Source organism: Carettochelys insculpta, chromosome 5, assembly GCF_033958435.1.
Source record: "Carettochelys insculpta isolate YL-2023 chromosome 5, ASM3395843v1, whole genome shotgun sequence".
Lineage (NCBI taxonomy): Eukaryota > Metazoa > Chordata > Testudines > Carettochelyidae > Carettochelys > Carettochelys insculpta.
In genome coordinates this window covers 1051089-1071096 of record NC_134141.1, presented here as the reverse complement: position 1 = coordinate 1071096, position 20008 = coordinate 1051089, and the positions used below count along the sequence as shown (strand labels likewise).

General features: G+C 42.9%; 1 protein-coding gene across 2 annotated transcripts in view; it reads left to right on the top strand.

Moving 5' to 3' along the window:
- Positions 1–20008, top strand: part of TDRD7 (tudor domain containing 7) — a 109098-nt gene that overhangs the window by 45160 nt on the left and 43930 nt on the right. For both annotated transcript variants that reach the window (XM_074994496.1, XM_074994498.1), the window contains exon 6: positions 10384–10601. In XM_074994496.1, coding sequence (XP_074850597.1) covers positions 10384–10601 — 218 coding nt within the window. The remainder of the gene's footprint in view (positions 1–10383; positions 10602–20008) is intronic.

The window sequence follows — 20008 nt, the reverse complement described above, 5'->3', positions numbered from 1 at the left end:
TACATAGCCTTCATCGACCTGACCAAGGCCTTTGACTTGGTCAGCAGGGATGGTCTGTTCAAACTGCTCCACAAGATTGGCTGTCCTCCACAGTTACTCAAGATGATCCAGTCGTTCCACGAAGACATGAAAGGAACCATCCAATATGACGGCGCATTATTGGATGCTTTCAGAATCAGGAGCGGCGTCAAACAAGGATGCGTGCTTGCTCCGACATTGTTTGGGATCTTCTTTGCACTCCTCCTGAAGCATGCCTTTGGATCTTCAACAGAGGGCATCTTGCTGCACACAAGATCTGATGGGAAACTGTTTAACCTTGCAAGGCTGAAAGCTAAGTTTAAGGTGCGAGAAGTCCTCATCAGAGACATGCTATTCGCAGATGATGCTGCTGTAGTGTCTCACACAGAAGACCAGCTTCAAAAACTGCTAGATCGGTTCTCCAAAGCGTGCAAGGACTTTGGGCTTACCATCAGCCTAAAGAAGACAAACGTACTCGGTCAGGATGTTGCTGAATCCCCATCAATCAGCATTGACAACTATATGTTAGAGGTTGTCCACGAGTTCGTTTACCTAGGGTCCACCATCACTGACACCCTGTCGTTGGACACTGAGCTAAATAGGAGGATCGGGAAAGCGGCCACAACTCTGTCCAGACTCAGCAAGAGTGTGGAATAACAACAAGCTGTACACTCGCACCAAAATGCAAGTCTACAGAGCCTTCATCCTCAGCACCCTCCTTTACGGCAGCGAGACTTGGACCCTGTATGCCGGCCAGGAAAAGAGGCTGAACATCTTCCACTTGCGCTGCCTCAGGCACATCCTTGGAGTATCATGGAAGGACAGAGTGACCAACACCGCCATCCTCGAGCAAGCTGGAATCCCAACCATGCACACCCTCCTCAGGCAGCGTTGGCTCCGCTGGCTTGGCCACATCCACAAGATGAATGATGGAAGGATTCCAAAAGGCATCCTGTATGGTGAGCTAGCCTCTGGCAAAAGACCTCCCGGACACCTCCAGCTGCGCTACAAAGATGTCTGCAAGAGAGACCTCAGGGAGGTAGACATCGAGCTGGACAACTGGGAAGAACTAGCAGATGATCGCAGCAGATGGAGGCAGGGGTTACACAAGGGCCTTCAGAAGGGCGAGATGAGGATCAGACAACTAGCAGAGGAGAAGCGAGCGCACAGAAAGCACAATAAGGACTTGCCAGACACCCACCACATCTGCAAGAGATGCAGCAAGGACTGTCACTCTCATGTGGGTCTTCATAGTCACAGTAGACGCTGTAAATGAAGTCCTCAATTGAAACTGTAAAGGGCGGGATCCATAGTCTAGGCAGCCTGAAGGATGCCTGCTACATATAGCCCACATGTGAATACACAGGAACTCCACACCCCTGAGTCTGAAAAGTCTTCAAAGCAGTGTCCATTGACCCACAGATGCAGAGTCAGTGTGGGCTGGTGCCTCTGCAGTTCCTCCTCATTGCCATATGGCTTGCGCTGGCATTGTCCATTTTTTGTGTGTGTGTGTGTGTGTGTGTTAACTTACAACAAAAGAAAACAGTTGTAAATAGTTATTTCTTAGCTTAGTAGTTGGTAACTAGTTTGTAGCGTAGATTCTTTTTTCCCCCACTGTTGGGAACCTCTCCCTGGCTCCAGGATTTTGCAGACTCCCAGAATTCCATCTGCTGCCTTTTCTCCATCTGTCAGTGATGACCATTAACATGGCCTATATTGTCTGGGTGAGGTTCATCTCTGTGGAGAACAGTATCTGTTGCTCCTTCCCACCAGAACTCAAGAAGCTGAATGTTGTGTCCTATGAAAACACCTGTTGGAAAAGGCTGAGAGACCCTTCTCTCACATGGGTTGTTCTAGGACTGTCTTTGACAAACTGGCTTCTACTCCATACCTGTGCTGGTCAGGTGTGATGTCAAGTACATAACTTAAAGAACTGGCTCCACTGAAGGCACTCAGATTGGAAGACAGCTTTTTAAAAAAAAAAAAAAAACTTGCTAGTTCCATCAGTCACCCCCCATCAAAGTGTAAGAATAGACATTCACCAGCTCCATCTAAGAGTGCTAGTTAAGACATTGTCAGCACTGGTTCATTCACCTAAAAAACATGCAACTGCTACAGATGCACTTGGTACTTCACAAGTGACTGCCAGAAATCCTCTAATACCAGGATATAAATTTACGTAACATTTGGAGGTTGTATTTCTTCCTTATCTGCAGTCTCTACTTCTTTCTGACCCTGTCTTGTGAGGAGTCTTAGTCTAGGAAAGCAGTTTACATCAACATCCCATGAGCTGTTCCATCTCCAGCCATCTTATATGTGTGCCCTGGTACCAATGAGACTTGCAGTATAGATAGAACAGCTCTCAGATATGGAGGAGTCAGAGAGAGCACCTCAGTCACTGGTCTCCCCATTCCTCTGGATATGACTACTCACTGATACCACTGGTACAGGTTCCCTTGAGGTCTCCCACAACTGTCATGATCACCCTCTCTGGCCTTATTTGCAGTCCATGTGTTAATTCTCCGACAGATTTGTTACCTGTGCAAATTTATTTATCCCTTCCACCTCCCAGGATATACACACACACTTTTACGCAGTCACTAGGGCTCAAGGCGTATGCAAGGCTGTGCTCCTTACCAGTCTCCTGTATGGCTGTGAAACCTGGACCTTGTACAGAAAATACATAAAACTGCTGGACACTTCCTCACATGCAGCCTGAGGTCAGTACTACACATTCAATGGCAGGACAGAGTTATGAACGTGGAAGTCCTGGACAGAGCAGGAACCATGATTATCAAAGCCATGATTCTGAAAGCCCAGCTTCGCTGGACAAGGCACGTCATACGAATGGAGGAGTCAAGAATCCCTAAGCAACTCCTCTATGGTGAACTCTCCCAGGGCAAAAGGAATCGAGGTAGGCCTTGCAAGATATATCAAGACTGCATGAAGGCCAACATTGCTCATGCTGGTTTAAAACCAGATCGGCTAGAGCAGCATGGAAAGAGTGAACAGGCTGGTGTGCTCTCATATGACATGCGTATGATAACTTTGAAGGGCAGCGATGCGTACATCTCATTGATGCTCGTAAGAGGAAGAAAGCAACAGCAGCAGCAGCCGCACCAGCAGAGCCAGGACAATTCCCTTGCCCCCACTGTGAACACCCAGGCCGTTCAAAGCTTGGACTCCTCAGCCACATGCGAGTCCACAGCCACTGAGCCTGTGCAAGCTCAAGACATCATTGTCGGACATGATGGACTACCTGCAGGGCTCAAGGCGTGACCCTGTTAAACACCCACCTGTACCAAATTCCTAGGGCTCAGGACGTAATTCACTGCAGGTATGCAGGATCTATGCCACTGAAAAAGCCTTGTACAGTAATATTCTTATTCTCTTTACAATTACCAAGAGAGAGTACATGCTAAGCACTCAGTATCATGCTCACCAATATTGATGAAGGCAGGCAGCCTTCCCCGTTGGACAAAGTTGCTCTCTCTGGGTGCTGGTTGCTGCATGTCAGGGTCTGGCAGCTGTGGTCTTGGGACTGTCCTCCCAGGTTTTTTCCTTTTCCTCCCTTGCTGTTTCCTTCCCCACCTCGTTTGGAACCACTCAGGCCCCAAGGGTGCTGGGTGAGGGAGGTACAGCCTGTACTATTCCTATCCATCTTTCTAACTGCTTCTATTGGCATACAAGGAGGAAAGAACCAGGACTGGATCCATAGGCACCAACCATTCTGATAGGTGCCTCTTCCATCTCCTGATGAAGCAATTGCTTCTTCACCTTCTCTGCCAGATGACCACCAGCAATACCAGAAACCGCTACAAAAAGTTGCCAGCAGCCCATAGGCTCCATTAGGAGGTCTGGGACCCTCAATACCAGCTCCTGGACATCTTGCAACTGTAGAGACTGAGTAAGCTGGCCCTTCCTGTCCATAAGACCATATTAACACTGGCTTGCGCTGTTTGGCGTACTCGGGCATTCTGTGGCCCTACTCTGAAAAGAGTTAAGGTTACGTTGTTGCTGCTAAAGGAGGTGACTTTATTCTTCCTTTCCCAAACTTTCCTTGCACGTACTCTGGAATACAGCTAGGAGCCACACATCTCAAAGATTCTCTTTATAGCTCAGTAACGGCCTTTTCCTTTTGTTTTAAATCTGGTGCCTATTTAATTGGGTGACGACTAGTTCTTCTGACACATGAAGAAATAAACAGCGCTTCCTTATGGTCTTTCTCCACACTGCCTATGATTTTATGGACCTCTTCTTTTTATACTTTTTCCATGCTGAACAGTTCCATTTTTTATTCCCTTCTCATGTGGAAGATATTCCACAGTCCTAATTTTTGTTGATCTTGTCTGTACCTTCTTGAATTCGAATATTTTGAGATGAGGTGACCAGCATGGCAGTGTTCAAGTTGCAAGTGTACCATGGGGTTCTGTGGTGGCATTACGGTATTTCTTGTCTTATATCCTTTTGTATCTAACATTTTGTAACATGTTAGCTTTTCAGCTGTCACTGCATGTTCAGTGGATGTCTTCCAAGAACTGTCCACATAAATGCCAACATCTTTGAGTGGTAACAGCTAGTTTAGAATCCATCATTTTTTTGTAATGTTCGTTACTTTGCATTTGTCAGTAGTGAATTAGACATTCTGCTGCCCAGTCAGTTTGAGATTTCTTTGTAACTTTGAGTCTGCTTTGGACTCAATTTATCTTGAGTAATTTTGTATTGTTAAACTTTTGCTGCATAACTGTTTATCCCTTTTGTTTTTAGACAGATCATTTGACTAACAGTACTTGTCCTACTACAGGCCATCAAAGACAGCATTATTTTCATCATCATCAATAACCTTCCATCTTTCCCTATCCAGTACAGAGTGGCTTAGTTTCTGTAGACTAGCTCCGCACCAATCCACTACATCATCCATCCATTCTTTGTGGGGTCTGCTTCTCCTGTTCGAACCATCCATTATGCCGAATACTAGGGTCTTGATTTTTTTCATTCGTCGTTCATTCTGTAAATATGTCCAAATAATCGTAGCTTCTGTTTTATAACCTTCTGCAGCAGGTTCTTTCGGCTGTATCTTCCTATATAATTCCTCATTGGTGACCTTCTGCATCCATCCTATTCTCGGAGAGGAAGCCGTGCTAGTCTATACACTATGAAAACAAAAAGCAGTCAAGTAGCACTTTAAACACTAGCAAAATAGTTCATTAGGTGAGCTTTCGTGGGACAGACCCACTTCTTCAGACCATAGCCAGACCAGAACAGACTCAATATTTGAGACACAGAGAACCAAAAACAGTAAGCAAGGAGGACAAATCAGAAAAAGAGTCAAGGTGAGCAAATCAGAGTGGAGGGGAAGGTCAAGAATTAGATTGAGCCAAGTATGCAGACAAGCCCCTATAGTGACTCAGAAAGTTCCCATCACGATTTAAACCATGTGTTAATGTGCCGAATTTGAATAGAAAAGCCAGCTCAGATGTTTCTTTCCACAACGGTGCGATAATTCCTCTTCAGTAACACACACACCTTGAGGTCATTGATAGAATGCCCCATTCCATTAAAATGTTGACTAACTGGTTTGTGGATCTGGAGTGTTTTGATGTCTGTTTTGTGCCCGTTGACCCTTTGTCTAAGGGAGTTAAAAGTCTGTTCAATAATGAAAGCATCTGGGCATTGTTGGCACATGATGGCATATATGATGTTAGTGCCCGTGATTCTGTGAGTAACCTGGTTAGGTCCAGTGATGGTATTTCCAGAGAAGATATGTGGACAAAGCTGGCAGCAGGCTTTGCTGCAGGGAAAGGTTCCAGGACTGGTGTTCCTGGGGTATAGACTGTGGCTGTTAGCGAGGATCCTCATGAGGTTGGGAGGTTGTCTGTAGGAGAGAACAGGCATGTCACCCAGGGCCTTCTGGAGTGTAGCATCCTGATTAAGAATAGGTTGTAGGTCTTTAATAATTCGTTGCAGTGGTTTGAGTTGGGGGCTGTAGGTGATGACCAGTGGTTTTCTGTTCTTGGCTTTTTTGGGCCGAGCTTGGAGTAGCTGGTCTCTGGGTATTCGTCTGGCCCTGTCGATTTTGTTTTTTTACTTCTCCTGGTGGGTAATTCAGGTTTATGAATATTTGGTAAAATTCTTGTAGTTTTTGGTCTCTGTCAGTTGGATCAGAGCAAATGTGATTGTACCTAAAAGCTTGACTGTAAACAATGGATCTAGTCACATGTGCAGGATGGAAACTAGAAGGGTGTAGATAAGTATAGCGATCAATAGGTTTTCAGTACAGTGTGGTACTGATCAGGCCATCCTTGATTAGTACAGTAGTGTCCAGGAAATGTATCTCTTGCATGTTGTAATCGAGGCATAAGTTGATGGTGGGGTGTAGATTGTTAGTCTCTCTGGAATTCTTCTAGAGCCTCTGTACCATGGGTCCAAATCATAAAGATGTCATCAATGTATCTTAAGTAGAGGAGTGGTAATAGGGGACGAGAGCTGAGGAATCATTGTTCGAGGTGAGCCATAAATATATTAGCATATTGTGGGGCCATGCGGGCGCCCATAGCAGTTCCACTAATCTGGAGGCATAAATTGTCCCCAAAACGGAAATGATTGTGTGTGAGAACAAAGTTAGAGAGGTGACACCAGATTGGCTGTGGTGGCATCAGGGATAGCATTCCTGATTGTTTGTAATCGGTCTTTATGTGTAATATTAGTGTACAGAGCCTCTACATCCATTGTGGCAAGGATGGCATTATCAGGAACTTTTCCGATGTTTTGTAATTTCTTCAGGAAGTCGGTGGTATCTTGGATATAGCTGCAAGCATTGGTGGCATAGGGTTTGAGGAGGGAGTCCATGTAACTGGATAGTCCTGTGGTAAGGGTGCCAATACCTGAAATGATAGGGCGTCCAGGGTTTCCAGGTTTGTGGATTTTGGGAAGTAAATAGAATAATCCAGGCTGTGGCTCAGATGGTGTGTCTGAGTTAATGAGGTCCCGAGTAGCAGCAGGGAGTTCTTTCACTAGTTGTAATTTCCTTCTACCTCTTCCTTGATCTTGTCCATCGCTCTTTCCAGATGTGTGATGAAGATACTTGGCCGATGTTGGATCTCCTTTTCTCGTACCTCTACTTGTTTTAAACCAACTTCCCAACTCCCTGCATGTTCTCACTGCTGCCTCCGCATTCTCACTGATATCTTTCAACAACCGTATTAGTCTGCTATCCACTCCGTATGACTCCAACACCAGCCAAGTCACTTTCTGATCTATACTGTCAAATGCCTTTTGAAAATCAACGAAGCAAGTGTATACATTTTTGTTCTTTCTTCGAGCTTTCTCTGCTATCAGTCTTAGTGCCAAGATCTGCTGTATGGTACTTCTATCTTTTCTGAACCCCGCTTGCTCGTCTGCTGTATGTTCTTCTAGCTGCGATCTTAATCTCTCAGTCAGTATCATCATCAGCACCTTACCTAGGTGACTCGTCAGGGCAATCGTTCTGGAGATCTTGCACTCCAAGGTAGTTCCTTTCTTGGGTATTGTCACTAGCACAGATCTTGTCTATTCTTTAGGTGTCTGCCCTTCTTTCCATGCTATAGTACGTAGTCGGTGTATTTCCTGAATCATGCTTTCTCCGCTATATTTGATCATCTCTCCCATGATCTTATGATTTCCAGGGCTCTTGTTGTTGTTCTTTAGTCGTTTCACTGCTTTTTCTACTTCCTCCTTTGAAATATCCATCTCGCTCTCAATGCTCGGGGGGGAATATCTCTTTCAGTTCTTCAGTCAGTCTGTCTGAGACACTCGGGTCCAACTGTGCTTTGTATAGATCAGTGCAATATCTCGTCCATCGCTGCACAATCTTCTCCCTGTTCATGAGCACTTCTTTGTTCTCATCTTTGATTGCCATCTTCGGTTGCCACTTCCTGTTAATATTCCTAATTGTCTTATACACCTCCCTGGTCTTACATTCGCCGTAATACCTCTCTATCTTCACATTGCTCCTCTAACCGTTTCTCCTTATCCTTTCTGGCTGCTTTCCTTACTTCATTGCATTTTATCCTATATTGCTGTCCTGCCATCTCAGAAACATCCCTTCTGATCTTCAACACTTTTTTCTCTTGAACCAACTTCAGTGTCTTCTGGGTAATCACATAAGAACATAAGAATGGCCATACTGGGTCAGACCAAAGGTCCATCCAGCCCAGTATCCCGTCTGCCGACAGTGGCCAATGCCAGGTGCCCCAGAGAAGGAGAACAGAAGACAATGATCAAGTGATTTATCTCCTGCCCTTGTACTGAAGGCTAGACACCATACTTTACCCCTGGCTAATAGCCATTTATGGACCTAACCTGCAAAAATTTATCGAGCTCTTTTTTTTTAAACCCTAATAGAGTCCTGGCCTTCACAGCCGCCTCCGGCAAGGAGTTCCACAGGTTGACTGTGCGCTGCGTGAAGAAAAATTTCCTTTTATTAGTTTTGAACCTACTACCCATCAATTTCATTTGGTGTCCCCTAGTTCTTGTATGGTGGGAAAAGTTAAATAATTTTTCTATATTCACTTTTTCCACACCATTCATGATTTTATATACCTCTATCATATCGCCCCTCAATTGCCTCTTGTCCAGACTGAAAAGTCCCAGTCTCTCTAGCCTCTCCCCTTATGGGACCCGTTCCAAACACCTAATCACCTTAGTCGCCCTTTTCTGAACCGTTTCTAATGCCCATATATCTTTTTTTGAGGTGAGGAGACCACATCTGCATGCAGTACTCAAGATGTGGGCGTACCATAGTTTTATATAGGGGAAGTATGATATCTTTTGTCTTATTATCTATTCCTTTTTAATAATTCCTAACATCCTATTTGCTTTACTAACTGCCGCTGCACACTTCTTATTGATTTTTCTTCTGGAACAGTCTGCTCAATTGCCTCTTCTTTAGGTGTAATTTTTCTTTCAGTAGCCAACTTATCGACCCAACCCTGATCACTTGATTTGGTATCACGGACCTTGTTTATCCAGGTGACGTTTGAGCCAGCATCTTTTTAACATTTGGTTGTACTGGCATTAGTTTTCATTCATATTGTTGTTTGACAGTCAGCGCGTCAACACTCATCTGACCAACCCGCCTCCTTCATCCAGGCTTGGGACTGGCATGGAGCTCTCAGTGGCTTAAACTGACCATTTGTTCATGCCTTTTCTGTTCTGCCTTTTAATCAGTTACTGATCCATGAGAGGACCTTTCTTATACCCAGATTGCTTGCTTTGCTTAAGAGCCTTTGGTTGTAGACTTTGTCAAGGGCTTTCTGAAAATCTAAGCATGATTTATCCAAGAATTGTCTACTTGTTTGCTGATTCTCTCCCCCTCAAAGAATTAATAGATTGGTGAGATGTGATTTCCCTCCACTACAGCCATGCTGACTGTTCCCCAGCAAACGTTTATCTGTATCTGATAATTTTGTTCTTTACCAAAGTTTTCAACCAGCTTGTCCAATGCAGTAGTTAATTAGCCTGTAATTACCAGGATTGCCTCTAAAGCTTTCTTAAAAAATTGGCCTTGCATAAGCTATCAGACAGTCATCTGGTACAGAAGCCGATTGAAATGATGGGTTACGTACCACAGTAGGTAGTTCTGCAAATTGAATTCCTTTAGAACTTTTGGGTAAATACCATCTGGTACTCTGATCTATTACTGCTTAGTTAACCAATTTGTTCTAAAACCTCCTCTAATGAAAGCTCAATCTAGGAAATCTCAATTTGTCATCTAAAAAGAATGGCTCCAGCGTGGACACTTCCTCACCTCCTCTATAGTGGTGATTTGATGCAAAGAATTCATTTAGCTTCTCTGAAGTGGTTTTGTCTTCCTTGAATACACTAACACCTTGGTCATCTTGTGGGTCCCCACTGATTGTTTAACAGACTTCCTACTTGTGATGTACTTTAATTTTTTTGGCTGTTTGAATCTGTGGCTCTTCTGATTCCTCCTTGACCTGCCTAATAATTGTATTTGACTTGCAAGAGTTCATGCTCCTTTTGGTTTTTCTCAGCAGGATTTAATTTCTGATTTTTTAAGGAAGTCTTTTTTGCCTTTCTGGGCGTTATTTACTTTGTTTTAGCCACTGTCACTTTTTTGATCTTGCTGTGTTTTTAATTTTGAATATATATGTAATTTGAGTTTCTGTTATGTTTTTAAAAAGTTCCTATGCAGCTTGCAAGCATTTTTATTTTTATTTTTGGTGCTATATCTTAACTTCTGCTTAACTAGCCTTCCTAACTTTCATGTATTTCCCCTTTCTGAAGTTAAATGCTACTGTTGTTTAAAAGCAGATTGTAGAAAAGCGTTGCCAGGTGTAATTGTAATTTTTTCACCTTTTTCAGATAATTTGAATGAACCAGTTTCAGAAACACACAGTATCCTCCCTGCCCCTTCTGACTGTAACATAAATGAAGTTCAGAATCGCATTAAAGAAGTTTTGAATAAGTACAGCAATGGTATCTGGTTATCAAAGATGCCACAATTTTACAGAGAGAATTATGAAGAGGAACTTGATATAGCCTTGCTCCAGCAGTTTGAATACTGGCCTCATATTTGCACAGTAAGTTTTTCATGGTCTTCCCACAGAAGATGGTAATATTAAATAGGTGAAAGTGCTACTTTTGAGAGAGCATTTTCCTCTACTTTTTCTGACGTGACATATCACACTGGAACTGAACATGACACCTAATCTTCCTGATTATCGTTACAATAGAACAGGGTGGTCCTGATATACATTTTATTTCATGAACAAATTTACAAATCAGTTCGCATCACAGAGACAAAGCAGTCTGAAGAGCTGAATATTGAGTAGGGGGAAATTAGCAAACATTAATACTTGAAATGGTCGAAGTTATTGTGCTGAAAATGTTAGCTGGCTGAGGTGTCAGTACTTCAGGGTCTTAAGCTTATTGTTCCTGGCCTGCTTGCTCACAGAAATCTGCGAGGCTACATAGTCTGAATTCCTGCATGTGCATTTACACATCACTAGTTTCTTGGCTGAATTTTTGGAAGCTTACCTTGGTGTGGGACACTTCTTGAAATCTAAAGTACTCTACAGCTCATCTTACTAGTCTGGTGGTTGAATACTTCTCTAAAAACCCAGAACTGAGATTATGCTGATGCCAGCTCAAGGAAGAGATGTAAATGGTTACCCATAGTAGTAACAGAGGAGCATCAGCTGTTTTGCTTGTTCGTTCTAGTCAGGTTGTTACATTGCCATCATCCCCATGGTATCTGAAGACTTTCCTGAAGTGCACTAAGTGCCATTACCAGCATCTATCATATATAATTCATTCTTTCCAGCCCTCCTTTGGGGGGGAAAATGCTGAACATTTTTAAAAAGTTACAGTCAATGTATTATGTTCATATTAATAAAGAGAAGATTGAAGAAGTGGCCTTGCAGTTGGAGCAGAAAGTGGTGGGATATAGGACTGTCTTTTATCCCTTTGAAAGCTTTCTGTAGTCTTGGACCAGGTCTTGAGAAAATGGTCTCTTTGGAAGAAGATGGGTTTACCCTTATTATAGATTTATTTTGTCCTAGTGGAGCCTTAAGTGGTCTTGGGTACTCTGGGCACAGCCCATGGAGTGCTTTGAAGTTAAGGACTGAGGCCTGAGCTGACTCTTTTATGTGGAGCCAGCCAAGTAAGCAAAGGCTGGGCCTGGTGGGCTCAAAGTACCTTTTTGTTCATGCAGTGATGCTATTGGTTTATTCATGCTGCTTGCCAGCTTCTCCTTTGGAGTTCTGGTCGCATAAGATTTCCTGCAAATCCAAATATCTTTTTTTGCGTTTCCAGGCCTAGAATGAAATGACCTGTCCATGCATAACTGTATAGAAGTGCCCATCAGAAAATTGACAGTTGGGCCTTTTTGAAGTTGATGGATTAGATCAAGAAGAATTGAAGGAAGTAATGCATTTGGATTTAGAAGACCCTTTGACTTTGGCTCTGACCATTTGATGTTGCAAGAGTGGGGTTTCTTATTAGTTACTTACTAGTTACTCTTATAAGCATTTATGTATGTTGTGAAGTGCTGGTAACAGTGACTGCCATTATTGAATTGGAATGCACAATGTTGGCTGGTATTACTAAGGCCTGAGGGTACTATGTTTGCTATGTTCAGACTTAGTTGTCTCTCTGCCCAGGCCAAGGGACTATCTGGAAATTTGTCTCCTTTAGCAATGAGGACAGTAATAAGCTGTTTCAGTTTTGGTGCGGACAGAAGAAAATACAAAAATACATTGACCCATATCTCTTTTGGGTTTGTATTGGTTTGAAATTGCACTGCTCTGTGTTGGCTACCAAAGCATGCAAAGTAACTGCCATGCCAGGAAATCGAACACCGTTCAATGAAAGGTAAAGCTGACTGCTTTCAGAAGACCCTTTTCTTGAAAAACCAGCAAGATATGGTTACCTAATCTGGCAGTGTCAACATCAGTAATCTCCTTGGGCATTTCCGTGTGTGTGTGTGTGGTGGTTTTTTGGACTTGAATAGGTAGGGTAGGTATTTGCAGCAAATCTCTTCCTGTTCCAGGCCTGGGACGAAATGTCCTGCCTATGCATGACTATGTAGAAGCATCTCGCAGAAAATTGACAGCTGGTCTTTTTTTAATTTGATAAAGAAAAGATGAAGGCGTATTCACTTGTTGATAGGCTACATCAAGAAGGCATCAGACAATCATAAATAAGAGTATGAGGGAACATCAGACTGAACTGTGGCGCAGTTGACCTCAAGGATCAACAAGAGGGAACAAGTGGGTCTGACAGTACCTTCATTCAGGATGCACTTACTAGGTAGCACAGACTGGCTTACAAGATGAGCTAACACCTCAGTGACAAAATCCTGCAGCTGGCTGTTAGCCAGGAACTGGCCAGATCTGACCTTTTCCTGAAGGAGGAAAACCTTGAGTTGCAGAACATAATAAAGAACAGCCATACTGGATCAGACCAAAGGTCCATCTAGCCCAGTATCCTGTCTGCCAACAGTAGCCAATGCCAGGTGCCCCAGAGGAGGTGAACCGAAGACAATGATCAAGTGATTTGTCTCCTGCCATCCATCTCCTGCCTTCGACAAAAGGCTAGGCACCATACCTTACCCCTTGCTAATGGCCATCTATGGACCTAACCTCCAGATATTTATTGAGCTCTTTTATAAACTCTGTTAAAGTCCTGGCCTCCACAGCGTCCTCTGGTAAGGAGTTCCACAGGTTGACTGTGTGCTGTGTGAAGAAAAACTTTCTTTTATTAGTTTTGAACCTGCTACCCATTACTTTCATTTGGTGTCCTCTAGTTCTTATATTATGGGAACAAGTAAATAACTTTTCTGTATTCACTTTCTCCACACTACTCATGATTTTATATACCTCTATCATATCGCCCCTCAATCTCCTCTTTTCTAGACTGAAAAGTTCCCCTCATATGGGACCCGTTCCAAACTCTTAATCATTTTAGTTGCCCTTTTCTGAACCTTTTCTAACACCAATATCTCTTTTGAGGTGAGGAGACCACATCTGCATGCAGCACTCAAGATGTGGGTGTACCATAGTTTTTATACAGGGGAAGTAAGATATTCTTCGTATTATTTTCTATCCCTTTTTAATCATTCCTAACATCCTATTTGCTTTACTGACTGCCGCTGCACACTGCGTGGATGTTTTCAGAGAACTATCCACTATAATTTCAAGATCCCTTTCCTGATCTGTTGTAGCCAAATTTGCCCCATCATATTGTATGTATAATTGGGGTTATTTTTCCCAATGTGCATTACCTTACACTTAGGCACATTAAATTTAATTTACCATTTTGCTGCCCAATCACTCAGTTTGCTGAGATCCTTTTGAAGTTCTTCAGTCTGCTTTGGTTTTGACTATCCTGAACAGTTTTTGGTGTCATCTGCAAACTTTACCACCTCACTGCTTACCCCTTTCTCTAGATCATTGACCAATAAGTTGAACAAGATTGGTCCCAGGACTGACCCTTGAGGAATGCCACTAGTTACCCACTTCCATTGTGAAAATTTACCATTTTATTCCTACCCTTTGTTTCCTGTCTTTTAACCAGTTCCCAATCCATGAAAGGATCTCTTCTCCTATCCCATGACCACCAATCTTTTATATAAGAGCCTTTGGTGGGGGACTGTGTCAAAGGCTTTCTGGAAATCTTAGTATACTATGTCTACTGGATTCCGCCCTCTCCCTGGTCCACATGCTTGTTAACCCCTTCAAAGAACTCTAATAGATTAGTAAGACATGACTTCCCTCTACAGAAACCATGCTGACTTTTGTCCAACAAATAATGTTGTTCTACGTGTCTAACAATTTTATTCTTTACTATTGTTTCTACTAATTTGCCCGGTACTGATGTTAGACTTACCGGTCTGTAATTGCTAGGGTCTTCTTTGGAGCCCTTTTTAAATATTGGTGTTATATTAGCTGTCTTCCAGTCATTGGGTACCGAAGCTGATTTAAAGGGTAGATTACAAACCACCGTTAATAGCTCTGCAATTTCACATTTGAGTTCTTTCAGGACCCTTGGGTGAATGCCATCTGGTCCCGGAGACTTGTGACTGTTTAGCTTATCAATTAGTTCCAAAACCACCTCTAATGACACTTCAGTCTGGGACAGTTCCTCAGATTTGTCACCTATAAAGGACAGCTCAGATTTGGGAATCTCTCTAACATCCTCAGCCGTGAAGACTGAAGCAAAGAAATCATTTAGTTTTTCTGCAATGGCATTATCTTCCTTGATTGCTCCTTTTATGTCTCTCTCGTCCGGGGCCCCACTGCTTTTTTTTAGCAGGCTTCCTGCTTCTAATGTACTTAAAAACACATTTTACTATTATTTTTTGAATTTATGGCTAATTGTTCCTCAATCTTTTTTGGCTTTTCTTATTACATTTTTACATTTAATTTGGCAGTGTTTGCTCCTTTCTATTTTGATCACTAGGATTTGACTTCCACTTTTAAAAAGATGCCTTTTTAATCTCTCACTGCCTCTTCTACATGGTTGTTAAACCATGGTGGCTCTTTTTTAGGGCTCTTATTGTGTTTTTTAATTTGGGGGTATACGTTTAAGTTGGGCCTCATATGGTATCTTTGAAAAGTTTCCACGCAGCTTGCAGGGATTTTACTGTAGTTTCTCTACCTTTAATTTCTGCTTAACTAACCTCATTTTTGTATAATTCCCCTTTTTGAAATTAAATACCAGAGAGTTGGACTGTTATGGCGTTCTTCCCTTTGGAGCCTTGAGTACTCAGAAGCCTTGAGTATTATTCTCTCTGGAGGCAGATACCTATTCAGTATAGCGTTCTTTTGCTCTTAAAGACTGCTTCCATAACTCAAACCCAGTGGCACTTCTCTCTTCAGAACTGGCTGACTCAGACATCACATGGAATTGGGTGTAGGTTAAAATTTTGACCTTCATAATCAAAATTGCTTGCAGAAACTTCATTAGTAGTTTCTGGTGAGGTTATACTCTTAAAAATAGTGTGATAATGTTCAGGGTTGGGTATGCTGGGAAAGGGGGGTGTAGCAGTGAAAGCATTTTGTCTAGAGAAGTTGTGTAATGTTTGTTCAAGTTACACACTAAATTTCATTTCTAAATCTGACTCATGAGGAAGCTTGAGATTTATGTTAAACTTACTAAACAAAGAGCTTTTCTTTCCATTTAGGAAAGGGGAAAGGTGTCTGTAAAGTCTTCCATGTTCGCTGTAGTTTTTGGTTGAAGAGACACTCTGGCTAAAATGTTTTAGACCATGTGTTCAAACTTGTTACGGTACAGATGGGGCTCTTCTTTGAGAAGCCTTACGGTCTCCATTCCAATTTGTACTTAACCGAGTGTTGCTCTTTGTGTGATATACAGTGGAACTGATTTCCATTCATGAAATGTGCTTGGTTCACCCTCTCATTTGGGGGAGAGATTCTTCAACACTTCAGTTAGTATGTCTCTTCTCCTTTCCTTGTATTGTACTGTTAAGTTGAATGTGGATCTGCAGAATTCATAAGATTAGTTTAAATGTGTACTTGTGGAGAGCCCCATGCCGCCTTTCCCAATTGGAACATTCAAATAGATATCTGAAGGAGTTGGCAGGAGCCACTTACAACTTAGGATGTGCTCAGTCTAATAGCTGCAGGCCTGAAAACACTGTTCTTCAAAAGGGTGCTCAGGTCACTCCAGTTATCATTGCTTTCATAGCTTCTAAGCCACAAATGGACTGTTACAGCCATCTGGTCTGAGCTGTATAACACAGGGCAGACAACTTCATATAATAAATTCTAGAGCAAATCTTCTGGAAAAACCTTCCAATCTAGATTTAAAATTTCAGTGATAGAGGGCACAGCCCTAATAAATTGTTCACTGATTAATTGTACTCATAGTTAAAAATTCACATCATTTCCCTTCTGGATGCTGTTCTTTTTTCTCTAGAATAGAGAGACCATTATTTAAAAAGGCCTTTTAAAAGGCTGACAGTGCAGCTCCATAGACATGTGCATACTACAGCATAGATCTTCAGAGGCAAGGTATTTAAAGAACTACAGTTATCCACCTGTGCATGGTGTCTCTATGCTAGAGAGAAACTATTTGTTAGTAAATGTGGAGGATTTTTTGGTATATTTCCTCTCCATAGCTGCACTGTCAGATAAGCACCTCTTGAGGAGCATTGCTGTAACTGTGTGTGTGTGTGTGTCGCATTCCCAGGCTTCACAGTCCGGAAATGCAGTTCATGATGTTAGGGTGACACACTAATGAATCTAAGAACTCTTCTGTTCTTGGTGGTCGCTGGATAAGTAGGATATCTTCATGTCACCCTCCCCATTTGTGAGGCCATTGATGACAGATCAGTCCCATTCTGGTACCACAGATCTTATCACAGAAGGGCAGGTGGTGGTGGTACTGTTGGAGGGGCATGGAAGAGTTTTGACACTTTTTTTTTTTTTTTTTCTTCTCTGCCTCACCTCATCTGTACTGTGGTGGGATCTCACAAATTGCACACCCCACCCTGTGGATTACCATTCTCCCTTGCAGACTGTCTTGGGCAAGGTTTTCCCAACTGTCAACACGGATGCTGCACTTTTTCCATGTGTGCCTTCAGCATGTCCTTATCACTTCCAGTGACCCCCAACGCTCCTCTGTCCTTCCTCCAACTTGGAAAACAGTCTGTTTTGGGAGGCACTGATCAGACATCCGAACCACATTTACCAGTCCAATGAAGTTGTTTATGAATGATAATTGCTTCAGTGCTGGTCATGTTTAACTCTTCCAGAATACTAGTGTTCATGCACCTATCCTCCCAAAAAATATTTAGGTTTCTCCTGAGGCAGCATTGATGAGGTTCAAGTGCCTTCAAATAACACTTGTATGTTGTGCAGGTTTCACATGCATACAGTAGTGTTGGAACAACCACTACATGGTGTACAACTAGCTTTGTCCTGGGATAGATGTCTTGGTTGTAGAAGATCCTTTGTCTCAGGTGGGCAAAAGCAGAACTTGCATGGCTCTGACAATGCTGGATTTCCACATCAATGTCAGCTTCAGTGGAAAGATGACTACGAGGTATGGGAAGTGCTCCAAGTAGTTTTCCATTGACTTCAATAAGAAAGTGCATGAAATTGTCCCATCAGTGAAGGTTGGTGGAGCACCTTGGTCTTTTTTGATGTTCAGTGTGAGGCCAAGATTCTCTTATGTGTCAACGAAGGCACTTAAGATGGTCTGAAGAGCTGAGGGGGAGAGAGCAGCAACCACGTTGTCATCTGCATACTGGAGCTCCATAATTTGAGGTTGTGGAGGTCTTGCTTTTAGCCTTCAGTCTCCTGAGATTGTCTATAGAATGAACAGGAAGCTTTTCAATCTTCTGGAAACTTGCCATCAATGAGGTGAAGGGTCATGGCAGTGAAGATGCAGAACAGTGATGGGGCAATGACGCAGCCTTGTTTGACCCCCCTCTTTTTGACTTCAAAGGGGTGGCTTTGGAGTGCATTGTTGCTCAGTACTGTGGCAGTCAAGTCATGAAGCAGCTTCAAGATGCTAATGAATTTTTTGAGGCAGCTGATCTTTGAGAAGATGGTCCAAAGGGCACTAGGATTGACTGAGTCAAATGCTTTGGTCTGGTCAGTGAAACTCCATGTATAAGCCTTGGTTTTGTTCATGACATTTTTCTTGCAATTACTGAGTGCTGAAGGTCATGTCCACTGTTCCTCAGAATGGTTGGAAGCCGCATTGGAATTCTGAGAGTGGCAGGGATTTGAGCTAAGATTTTTCCCTGCCATTGCCAGGAAGGAGATTCCACAATGGTTTTCACAGTCCAACTTGTCACCCGTCTTGAAGACACTAGCGATCAGTGTGTCTCTGAAATCTTACAGCATCTGCTCTCTATCCCAGATCTTGAATCAGAAGGTGGAGTATTGTGGAGCTCTGTCCTGCCTTCTTTGAAGACTTTGTTGGGGATTCCATCTAGTCTGGTTGCCTTGTTGTATTTCATCACTTTCATGGCAGCTTGGACCTTGCTCAGGGAAGGAGGTATTTCAAGTGCATCCCTTGGCAGTTGCTGAGGGATTTGGTCAAGGGCTTCTAGGACCATGGTGCAGGGGCAGTTCACAATCTTATTATAGTGCTCCCTCCAGTGAGAAGCAATTATTCCATAGTCTTTCAAGAGTTGGGCACCATCCTTTGATTCCATGGTGTATCGGTCCATGAACAGCTTTGGTAGGATTGAAAAAGCCTCTTGTATCATTGATGTGCGAGATGCTAGAGTTCTTGTGCCTTCTCAGTCCACCACTGTTTTTTTGAGTGTCCTTGGGTTACATTGGATTTCTGCCTTGGCCTTGGCTTGCGCTTTTCTCTACATTGTGCTGTTGCCTTGCCGGGCCCTAAATGCTTTCCTTTTTTGCTTTAATCAGACATTCGATATCCACATTGTTCTCATCAAACTAATTCTGATGCTTCCTGGACTGGTAGGTAATGGTTTCTCCATAAGCTCCAATGATGGCATTTTTCAGTTGACACCAGTGTTCTTCCACATCTTCAGCATACTGTGGCTGCTTCCTTTTGGTGTGCTTTTGGGAGGTCACTTCCTCTGATGGGGTCCTTCAAGCCTTGTATGTTGATCTTTCATCAGGATGTTTCCTCTGACTTCTCCATTTGACAACCCTAATCGCTATTGTGGATAAAATAAAGTGGTGATTGGAACTTGTCATTGCACATGTGAGAAGGACGTCATGCCGATCCCAAGTGTGGAGGATTACATACTCCATGAAGTGCCAGTGCTTTGATAAAGGATGTTGTCATGAGGTCTTAAATTTATTTTTCTGACAGAAGCAGGCGTTCATAAGTAGGAATGCTCCAGTGGAGATGCCGTTGCTGACTCCTTTCCCAATGGTAGTCTGCCAGAGATTCACATCTCTTCCGACCCTGGCACTGAAGTCCCCCAACAGAATAATTTTTGTCTTTTTTTGTGGACGTCTTTCAGGACTCTGTCCAATTTGGTATAGAACTTTTCCTTCAAACATCTTTGGCACCTAGAGTTAGTGCATAAACACTGATGACAGTTGCCTGTTGGTTTTTGGCAAACTTTGAGCAGAGAATCACGAGGCGATCATTGTTGGCAGGGACTTCAGGTTTGATGGCAAATCCTACGCCATTAATTCATTTTCTTCCTTGGGGATCTTTTACAGAAAAATTCGTACCCTACACCTTCTCCTCTTATCTGTCCTCCTTCTGGTAAACACACTTGTGCTAGGGCAGCTATATCTATGTTGAATTGTTGCAGCTCACGGGCGATAATTGCCATACGCCTTTTAGGTCGCCCAATGTCTGTCTGGGTTGTCCATTAGAGTCCAACTATGCCATATTCCAAAGTTAACTGTTCAATTTTGACCACAGAGTTGAATCTACTGGAAGCGGTTATCCAGTTAGGGAAGTTGAGGTGGACTATGTTTATGGCTCCTTTCTAGCCCCCTCCCCATGTGGGGTGAGC